Source organism: Aulostomus chinensis, chromosome 17, assembly GCF_037954235.1.
Source record: "Aulostomus chinensis isolate RoL2024-O1b breed Wild chromosome 17, RoL_Achi_v1.0, whole genome shotgun sequence".
Classification (NCBI taxonomy): Eukaryota; Metazoa; Chordata; class Actinopteri; order Syngnathiformes; family Aulostomidae; genus Aulostomus; species Aulostomus chinensis.
In genome coordinates, this window is record NC_141336.1 from 19,871,939 (window position 1) to 19,883,026 (window position 11,088).

The following is an 11,088-nucleotide window of genomic DNA, read 5'->3' on the forward strand; positions in this document are numbered from 1 at the left end:
TTTTGACAGTTTACCCCAGAAGACCACGCCCCATTCGCGTATGCTGCAAATGTATTGGTCTACGAATTCATCCCGAACTCTGATTGGTCAGTTTCCATAGGTTTCCCTCAGAACTGCAAGACGCCGATATTGCATTACATCGTAGCAAAATGGCGGCTGTCATTCAGAATCCACTAAAAGCGTAAGTAATTTGGACATTATAGCATTTGTGATAAATTACTTAGTTGCTAACTTGTGTGTTAAAACTGGCTTTGCGTGCATGTCATTTCCAGCCGTGTGCACACGACACATGAAGCTGTCTAATCATTTTTGAGCACTTCTTGCATGGCAAAGTAGCCTCGTATAGTTCTTTTATTTCACAAGATTTTAACATTTAGTCTTAAACATTTACGTAAGACTGTCTGACATGACCGGTGCACCAGAATAGCTTTTCCTCCTCACGGTTTTGCGTCCAACACAAGAGAGTGTCGTCTTCCTTGGCTGTAAATTTATTTAGAAAACTGTCGACAACGTGCCTTTCCGCTGCTGCGAATAATTCAAAGCCGATTTTCTTTCGTGCTTCGTCAGGCAGAGCAGCGGGATATCATCTGACATTCCGAAAGTCCTTTATAGTTGGTGTGAATTGTCGACATGTCAACTTTGGCTCCTCGGAGCGCAGACGTGGTCAGGACCCGGTAAAGCAAGCAAGCAAAGGGAGGAGGCATTTTGTATTTTTTTTTTCTTTATAATTTTTTTTTTTTTTTTAATTTTGTCTGTGCATGCTGGCTTGGTGAAATCGAGCAAAGTGACAGTAAATGTAGTCGGGAAAAGGTTGTCACTAGTGCTAATGTGCACTTCAAAGAAATGCTCCACCTTTTTTTTTTCTTCTCCATTCCTCCTTTGTTCTACTGCTTCATATATGAGTGAAAGTTAAGACTCCTCCTCTTTTAATGTCATTTTACATTCATACTAGATGATATTTGCACGTCCAGGGTGTATTAACAGCCTCGTTAATGCTCTGTGGGAGTGTGGAGGTAGACACACTCCACTATGCCTTTAAGTGGAGGAGTGGAGGAGATTAGCTTGGTCCAGGATCCTGGGCCCATCTGTCAGAGAGATGCTCTGACACAGAGGAAGTGTTGGCCACAAGCAGGAGAACCATCTGCTCCTACATGGAGGTACCCTCGCACCTCCATGGACTCTAGCATGAGGAGAGCGGACCATGTAGAATCATTTCAGATTTTTCTTTTCCCACACATATGTACGCTCCAACCGCCAGCTCTCCCACTGGTGGTGTGGGAGCCATCTATAATTCAGCATATACATTGCAAGGTGTGTGAGTGATATTATGGAGGGAAGCGGGGTGGCTACAGCTCGTCGGCTAGTTGCAGAGGGCATGTATCTCTCCCGAGGCCTTCAGCGCGACAACCCCCACGTGGATTGTGGTCGAGACAGAACTGTTAGCTTAATGTAACATTTCAATGTACCTGGGTAGTTCAAAGACGCACCTGATGATTAGTGGTTGATCGCAAAGGTTTGAACTGTCAGGGATGTGCGATATCAGATGTGTGCCCATATTTATACTATTATCTATGCAAAAAACAAGTTTATATCGTGTTCATATTTAGTACATACTAAAAACCACATGTAAATGATGTGAGTTTGACAAAGTAACATTAATTGTTATGTCCAGAGTGCTGGAAAAGCCCATAAATCATCTATTTATCATCTAGTTACTGCATTGCCTCCTCACAGATGATGAGCAAGAAAGAAGAGAGTTACTGTGCATCGCTGAAATGCATGTAGTTGAAAAGCAATGGACCAAATTTGAAAAATTTCCCTCAAATTTTAATTTCAGTTTTGATCCAGTACCAATCCGCCGATGCTGATTCTGATACCAGAGCTTATTTCTTGAATATCATTAGTGTTGTTGTTGTTGTTGCTGTGCCTAAGCTGACATCATGACACTGTAGGAAATAATAAAGCTCTTACAAGACACAAAAATACACACAAATACATTGAATTTATATTTGTTCCGAAGCAGTGAATGTGAACTCTACGCATGTATGGGTAGACTGTCTCATGTTACGGTACTGAGGGATCAGGGTCCAGTTCAAGCTATGAGCCGGAATCTGGATCAGTACATGGATCAGTGCAGCATTCCAACATCCGATCTGTGAATATCGCCAGGATCTGATACTCTTAATCTCTTCATGTAGATTTCAGGCAGGTTGGGTGTTGGTATAGATCCAATTCTGCATCAGTTCTATACTTCTATTCATGACATGATATTTATGTGCATTTTTTTAACCTCGGATTTGCTTTCTCCAATTAAGCAAAGAATAAACCAAAATTGTTTTTTCAAGTGTAAAGTGACTGTACACTCATAAAACCTAAATGATTGCAAATACCTGCCGCTAATGATAATTTTCACCATCATTTAATCTTCTGCTCATTGTCTTGATTAATTAATGAAGCGTTTGCTCTATAAAATGCTCATTATAATTTCCCCGGACCTAAATTGACGTGTTCAATTTGCTTCTTTTATCCATTCAGCAACCCAAAAGCCAAAAGCCTCTTTCATTTCCTGTCTTAATCTTTGTATATAAGAGTCTGGAACCTGCCAATGTTTGACATCCCTACTTGAGAAAAGACTAAAATGACCATTTATTATCAAAATGGCTGCAGTTGATAACAATATCCATACACATATTTGTGTTTGCATTCGTCAGAGAACATTCTAAGTGCATGATTGACCCCAAGACTTCATTATCTCCACCTCAATGAATGATTAAGCAATTTTTTTTTTTTTTTTTGTGGAAGTTTGTTTTAAAAGTGTGAAACAAGGCTGTTGCTAAATGTGGGTATCAGAATTTCAAAACTAACAGTAAACTGGAAAAATATGAATTGCAATTTTTATAAAAACAATGTTTGAACTCAGCGCTACACGCCATTGCAGCTGCCACTATTGTCTCGTCACTTTTCTATTATTTTAGTAACACGTCCTATTAATAGAAATTAGGTTTCATCGGGATCTTGTTGGATAATTTCTCTTTTGTGTCCCATCGAGCTTCTGTGTGTCTGCTGCTGCTGAGTTGGTGTCTTATCTTACAGTGGTGTTAGCATTCGAATGCAGAATGTCTTCTCAGTATAAACTGTTTTTAATGAAGTGTTTCAATCTACTATAATTAGCCTCTGTCTCGGGTTTCTGACTTCATCTCACACGTTTGTCAGATTATAATTAGTCACACTTGGCACTAATTGGATGTTGCTCCCGTGGACCAGTTTGACCTTTTTTGTATTAAGATGATTCACTTGAGGGAAATGAAATGCTGTTTTGACTTTGTTGGAGAGATGTGGCGGATGAAGCTACAGCAGCATGCGAGCGCTGCGCCCGCCCGCCCGCCCGCCTGTGTGCCCGCCCGTGTGAGGTCTCATTTCAGCATGGGAGGACAGTAATCTCTAGGATCTGATTAAAATGGAGTCTAGAATATTTAATTAATAAAGAAGCTCATAAATCTTCTTATTAAAATTACAGCCCCAGCTCGAGTTTTCTGTGGGCTGGACTCATCTTCCAGCTACAGCTCTCCTGACGTCGCTCCCCTCCCATGTTGTGTTGAGTAGACTCGGAGTGAGTCAGGCCTGCTGTTCAGTGTGGAGGTGTAGTCTGGTTTACTCCTGCCCTCCATCTGACTGTTGTTCTGATTGGTGTAATTAGAGACTGTTGTCAGGATGCAGTCACTGTGTAGGCCCTCCTCCTCCTCCTCCTCCTTCCTCCCCCTTCCTCCCCCTCACTATGTGGTAGCTGCAGCTTCCTGTCAAGTAGCACTGCACCTGCAAATTTGCGAAACCTTCTGAGCCCCAGCTGTAGAAGTTATAATCCAGATGATCTTTTTTGCAAGTCGGTGGGATCTGGGTGTGAAGCTCTTAGAACCTGATCTGCTACAAACTCAGAAATGCAAAATGAGAGTTGACACTTGCTCCCATTACGGATGCAGCCATGTGACATGGCGAACCGTTGACAGGAACATGCTGATAGCGGAGGCCCCACTGGCCACAAGATTTGCTTTTGGTTCTTTCTCTCATGCACAGGGTCATCTGTAAGATGCGGGTGGGTGGGTGGTATGTAGCGCATACCACTGCAGCTCTGAAACACTTACTTTACCAGACTTGACTTATTTAAGTCTCAGTAGTGTTGGATTCGTGAAAGTAACTGCTGAGATCAGTGAGCACAAGACATGAGTGCAGAAAAGTCTTGACAGGGCAGGAAACGAGTGGTCAGATGATCTGACAGGGTGTAAACAAGCTAACAGTTCAGCCAGATTAGCTAAACCACTTTATTTACTGTGCAACTGAAAGTGAGTGCACTCAACACGTTGGTAACAATCCTCCCACAGCACAGGAAAGCTGTGCTCACAATTAAATGCAGTTGATCAAAGCAGGAAGTTTGACTATAAGTGGAGCAGTAATCTCACTGTGGGGACACAGGATGTCTTTAGTTATGACTGCGTGTTCCTGTCGTGGTACTCTGGCCATTATACCTGAAGACCTTCCAGCGCCTCTCTGGGTGTGTTCTGGCTAAATTTTGGTTCCTTTCTTATCAACTTCTGCTGCTAGCCAGTGGAATCTCGTGCTTAAGAGCTTGTTTGTTGCCTCATGTTGTTCTTCCATCCAAAAAGTCATGTGCTGCTCATAAAACTAGAAGTTAGTGCTGCATGTTTGCAATAGTGATATCTGCCTTTGCTGTTCCTTTTTATTTGAAAAATCACTGTTATTTTTGAAAAAAAGTGCAGCACAAGGGTTTGTATTTTTTTTAAATGCTAGTTTAATTTTTTATGTGTGCAAAGGTCAGCACTCATCATAGTGACACCAAACTTTAGGTGTTAAGAGTTTCTCTCCGGTACGACTGGATAAAGAAGACCTGGACTGTACTGGAGAGTGTGTTAACCGACATTTTTGGGAAGATCTAGGTCTCTGTGCTGTCGCTGTTGTTAGCCATGTGTCACCATTAGCCCCAAGCTAAATATATGTGGCTGGCTCTTTCTGCACTCTGGAGTCCCAAAGCAGGGATGCAGCAAGAGGGGAAAAAAAATGTTTTTGTGAGCTACAGTAAAGGTCAAAAGTTTTTGTGTGAGGTATTGATTTAAATTCCCATGAACTCAGTAGTAGATTAGAAGCAAACTACACATTAGTATATCAGTGCTGCACAAGCACAGTAGCCTTGACTACTTCCATGTCATAACACAAGTTTGTAGAAGGAGCACTAACACTTGAGCAATGATTTCGTTGACGCCAAGCTAACATCTGTACAGGAGGAGTGTGAACATAGAATGTTATCACAATCAGATTATGACGTACTGTAATTTACAAATTGCTTAAAGGCTGATTGTCTGTCAAAATACAGTTTTAAGTTAAATATTGTGGAGACATCCTGCCTACACATCATCTCCTACTGACAAAACATCTTTGTTTGATGTAGACCTCCACAGAAATCACATTAAAATAAACATTCCTGATCATATAGCAATATCAGTCCAAAAAATAACCTCCAATAAGATAAATCTTAAAAGCCGTACTCGATGTGAAAACATGAATCACATCTGTTGATCAGGATTGTTCGTTCATCAATGACATGGTAAAGGATAAGTGGAGGAAGCGTTATCTCTGCTGCCTGCATGGTACATAGTTTGACATCATCCCAACCCGAGGCTTTACTCCAGGAAATGAATGTAAGTCGGTGTAATCGTCCTCTGAAGTGATGGAAGTCCGACTGTGTGGCTGTCTCTTTCCTCCTGTCTTATTGGACGTGTGTGTCTAGTCACTCATTACACGTGTCAGAAAGATCTCTCACCTCAGCCACAGCACCTGCTGCTCGGGGCGGCAGCGCTCTGATTGAGAGCACCCCCAGCGCCCACCAGAAGACTTAACCCCCAACCTCCCAACCTCCAACACCATGCACCATTCCCCTGAAAAAAATGATTTATTTTTTCCTTCTTGAAACTGATTAGCGTCCTCATTTGCTCTGTTCAACTCGAGTAATCTCTAGAGTGCTGCTTTCTTGTGGCGTACCCTTGGAAGCCGAGACCACTTCAGGGACCATTTACAGCTGGTGTGCTTTTAGTAAGCTGATATGTCATTCTGCGTCCCCTCAGAGCTGTGTTGATACCGAGGAATGGCAGTCAAGCACACAGGTTGAGCTCGACGAGGGATTTGTAAACCACATAATGCTACGAATGCAATGTGATGAAAACAGTCCATGCATGTTGGTATGATTTTTTTTATTTCAGAGCCAAATATTTATCTTTAAAATTTGCCTTCAGTCAGAAACGTCGTTCCTTCTGCTTCCTGCAGATCGATGTTTGAGCGTGCAAAATGATATTCGTGCAGAGTTTGAGAGGAGAAGACTGTTTTCACATCTGAAAATGGAGCCGGCTTCTCTGTGCTCACCTTAAATATGAGAAATAGGAGACTTTTGACATCAGAGCGACTTTTTGCGTCAGTCATTCTGGATATATTTATGCATCGCAAGGAGATGTCGTTGTAAGTACAATTATGGAAGTAATTCATGTTCATTTCATGGAGAAAAAGAAAATCAGACGCATTATTAGTAAAAGCAGAGTATTTTTTTTCATGTCCTAAGACACTAAAAGAAAAGTACTGACCATCTTACAGCCACAGTGATTTTTTTTTTAGGACAGTTCGGCTGATAACTGTTTGTGTGTGTTGTTTTTGTTGTTAAAAATGTACCTGCCCTCGCACCACTAAAACAGATACAGAAGGGATACACTGATGAAATTATAGGCTTACAAAATGATTGGCTGATAACCAGTATTTTTATTTGTTTCCCTTATCGATTCTGCCTTATGTGCAGCAGAAACTAATGAATCTTCATTTATTATCATATAACAGCGCTAAAATCACACAGTCTTTGACTGCAAACTGATACACTAAAATCTACAAAACCCTTTAAAAAAAAACCAACCTCTTTAAATTAACATTGGCTGCTGCCATTGCTGCATGAATATTTATCTTTTGCTGAAAATTATCAACAAGGTAAAAGTCAATATAACAATTATGTAAAAGTATTTGTGCAGCGCTTTCTGAAACAGTACCACTGTTCTTTACAAGGCTGGGACTGGATAAAAACAACCAGGCACAATTAAATCAAGCTCTTTAAACACAAACACTTCAACTGATGAAAGCCTTTTGTGTTCTGTTATGTGGCTGATAAATGAAAACTAATTGTGACACTACTCAGGTTTCCCTCCACATGTTTGTGAAGAATCACATTAGAAATGCTTGATAGAAAAGGCAAAAAAAAAAACAACAACAACCTTTTTTTGGATAAAACATTAAGAATTTTTTCCAGCGGAAGGCCACTCCATTTCGCTGGTCGATGGCGCCTCTTCTTCTTCTGTGGTTACAACCTCAATCCTGCGATGATGTCGGCCATATTAGAAATGTATATCGGTCTTTTTGCAGTGTAACAATTTGCTTCAAATTCGCCGGTCTGTTCAACGTAAACGCAATCATTGATCGCGCTGTCATCGCACGGCGGTGGCTCGTCCCTGTTTGAGTCACTCATGCTTCTGGAGGCCTGAGAACGTCTCAGCTCACGTCAGAAATGAGTGTGTTATATTCTGTGCCAAACAATGTGTGACTTGAAGAGAAGTGGTGATAGTGGCATCATTGTAGTTAATAATCCTATCTTTGCTTGAGTGTGACATTTAGGAGGGAAAAACAAACTTCAGTCATCGTCACAATCTCTTTATTTGCCTTCAGCTTAATTTCACACTCTTCAATTTTTGCACTCCTTTTGTGTCTGATGTTTACTTGATTCTCTCTGTGTCTATCCCTGCCTCACACCTTGGCACCTCCTCACACTTGACTCACTCTCTACCTGTGACTTTTTAGTGTTTACTCTTCTCAGTCACACTGACACGAAGCCCCTCGTTTCCCAGAAGCCTCAGACACTGTGGCTTTGTGTGGACCGCAGAGCTTGTGGGCTTTGTGCGGGACAGCATTCCTAACACGGCTGTTCATCTGCTGGACGTTGTCTCATAGAGGACGAGGGGCAAAGCAGGACAGATCAGACTCCCACCTCCCCAGGTCTACTTAATGATTCCAGGCTCGACTCGCAGCAGCCAGCTCATTAGTTTCACTTCAAAATGGCCGTCCTCCTAATGTTGTAATTGAAAACATGTGGAGGAACGGTAGAATGTGTAGGTGGAGATGTTAACACCAGAACAACCGCTAGCTGTTATTTGCCCTCTTGGTCCTGTGTTAAAAGAACAGACGGTTGAAATCGCACATGAAATACCTTTCTATGATTTGAGAGATCCAGCTTTTACACCCCCCCCCCCCCCCCCACAATCTTTGATAAAGTTAAATTAGAACCTGCCCTTGTGCTCGGCACTCTGCCGAGATTAATTAAGTAGGCTAATTAGCATACCAGGCGTGTGGCAGCGATTGAGGGTGGTTTGACTGTGAAATATCCTTCCCCATTTCACTCTGAATATTAACAGTGAAACCCCTGAGGGAAAGCCAAAATCTCACTGGTGCTAAGAAAAGTGGAACTAAGTGTGAGAGTCTTAAGCTGCTGGCTGGTGAGAGGAGCACTTGAATATCAGCCGGGCCAGCAACAAGCCGTTAACACACAGGTTAAAAAGGCGGATCTGCATATCAGAGATTCCATGGATGTGTTAACCTTTTGTGAGGAGACTGATGCCTGATAGGTAGTTTAAGCTGTACGCCTTTTGTGTTGACTTATTCTCTCAAATGTCTGCTGCCAACGCTCCACCCTGCAGGTTGGGCGACCAATTCTATAAGGAGGCCATTGAGCAGTGCCGCAGCTACAATGCCCGCCTGTGTGCTGAACGCAGCGTACGCCTGCCATTCCTGGACTCACAAACCGGCGTGGCCCAGAACAACTGCTACATCTGGATGGAACGCCACCACCGCAGCCCTGGTGGGCGCACACGCACACAGAAACACACACACACACACAAACATTTAGTTGTGCAGATTTTTTGCTCATGTAAAACACAACATATGCATCTTTATAACTGAAAGCTCATGATCAGGGTTATAAGTAATGATCATTTAAACAATAATTTAAAAAATATGAATTTGCATAGACAATGAGCACCTTTTCACCTCCTTGAATGTGTTGTTCAGGAGTGGCCGCTGGGCAAATGTACACGTACCCAGCCCGCTGCTGGAGAAAGAAGAGACGGCTGCACACCACCACCGACCCCAGCCTGGGTATCTACGGTCTCCAGCTCGGTACGTTCCTGCAGAACTCCATCATCCTCCTCCTCATCCTCCTCATCCACCTCCTCCTCCTGACTTTCTCTCCTCTTCATTTCTCCTCCTGTTCAACCATCTCTCTACCCCCCCCCCCCCCACACACACACACACACACACACACACACACTTCTCACACCCACCTCTCACAGCTCATGTGATTACTGGTGATGATCTGGAATAATCTTGCTAAAAGCATATCACTCTGTGACGGCGCGTTGAGCAGAACAGGCTGCCAGTCATTTTTCTGGAGGATGAAGTGTGGCTGTGTTCACCCTGGCTGGTATACTTGTTTTGTGAGAAGGAGAACACGTAATTAGATTTACCACTGCTGGGAGCACCGAGACTGAGTTCGGCCACTGCAGACAGTATTTATTAAGTGTTATGGAATAGAGTTTGGTCTTCACTGGCTTCCTCTTGAAATGGCTCACTCAACACATTTACCCTCTCCTCTATATTATCCCTCTCTCATTTTCTCCTCACCCATCTTGCTTGCTGATTGTTCCCCCCCCCCCCCCTTTCTCTCAATCTGCCATGCAGTCTGTGTGTGTTTTGTGGCCAGTGATCCTCAGCTCAAGTAACTGGTCCATTCTGTGCCCAAGGCGTGCATGACACACAAAAGTCTCACCCCAAAACATTACAAGCCCCAATTTAAATGATCTATAACACATGTTCTAAAGGATTCGGGTGCTTTGAAATCAGTTAAATTGTATGTAACATGGGAACAAATTCAGGCGCACAGCAGAAAACCATTGTAGTCGGTCTCTAAATTGACCACAGCTTAGTGTGCAGTAAACCAAAGTGCCATCTTCTTCCATTTCCTTTGAAAGTCAGGTGCATCTCGGCATTATTTAAATGGCCGATGTGACAAGTTGGAGGATTTAACAGTTTTCCTCAGAGGGAACAACTTGGATTAAGATAAATACGTCTAAAAGTTATCTCAGGATGTTAAATATTATAAGTAGTTCTTAGCTTTTCCACGTGCAGGTAAGATATTGCATGTGTGAACACGTTAAAGATTACGGAAAGCTGCCTTGAAAGTAGTCCCCTTAAAAAGTAGAACAAGAAAAAAAAAATACATCAATGCAACACACAATAAAGAGTTCATCTGAGAACGCAGGAGTTATCAGGCGGACGGTGGCCTTTAACCGCATGAGCCTGGACTGTGTGTGTGTGTAATTATTTTATATAAAAAAGGAAAATGCACATTAATTAACATGAGCACTAAAATCAATCATGTAAATGTACCAGATTTAGTTTTTACCCACTGCTGCCTGTGTGCAGTCGCTGGCAGGTTCAATTAGAAAACACACAGATAATCTTGAGCACAATTTAAAGCAAATAAGAGCCGATGTATATGGCCAGCACTTAGACATGACCACATAGTAGCACGCAGGTGACAACACATAAACACAATACACCAAGAAACAAACAAAAGCTTCATGAGCACATAATCATAGTCGCATAAGCACATAAACAGACAGTGTGTGTGTGTGTGTGTGTGTGTGTGTGTGTGTGTGTCTGAACATTAATTGCCATTAGATTCTGACCCCTCCTGCCGGCATGTCAGGAGATTAAAATGGGCCAATCAATTAACTTATGCTGCTGTGCGTCATGTGTAAATGTGCACTGTGTCTCTACTAATGCAGGATCAGAAATGCGCGTTGTATATTTGTTTATAATGTTAAATAAGTTGAACAAAGCTTCGGATGGAGGGGACCCTCGCTGTGTCCCATCAGAGACGCACCCACTGCTGTCACAGTGTCTCATATTTAGGCAGTAAGAAAACAGTCCTTGAAACAA

The 11,088-nt window shown here is 42.4% G+C and overlaps 1 protein-coding gene across 2 annotated transcripts in view; it reads left to right on the forward strand.

Annotated features, from left to right (window-relative positions):
- The first annotated feature begins 96 nt into the window (after positions 1-96).
- Positions 97-11,088, forward strand: part of LOC147246690 (zinc finger protein DPF3-like) — a 20,435-nt gene continuing 9,443 nt past the window's right edge. For both annotated transcript variants that reach the window (XM_086183263.1, XM_086183264.1), the window contains exons 1-3: positions 97-181; positions 8,787-8,947; positions 9,157-9,264. In XM_086183263.1, the coding sequence (XP_086039389.1) occupies positions 150-181; positions 8,787-8,947; positions 9,157-9,264 (301 nt within the window). In that variant the 5' untranslated portion in view covers positions 97-149. The remainder of the gene's footprint in view (positions 182-8,786; positions 8,948-9,156; positions 9,265-11,088) is intronic.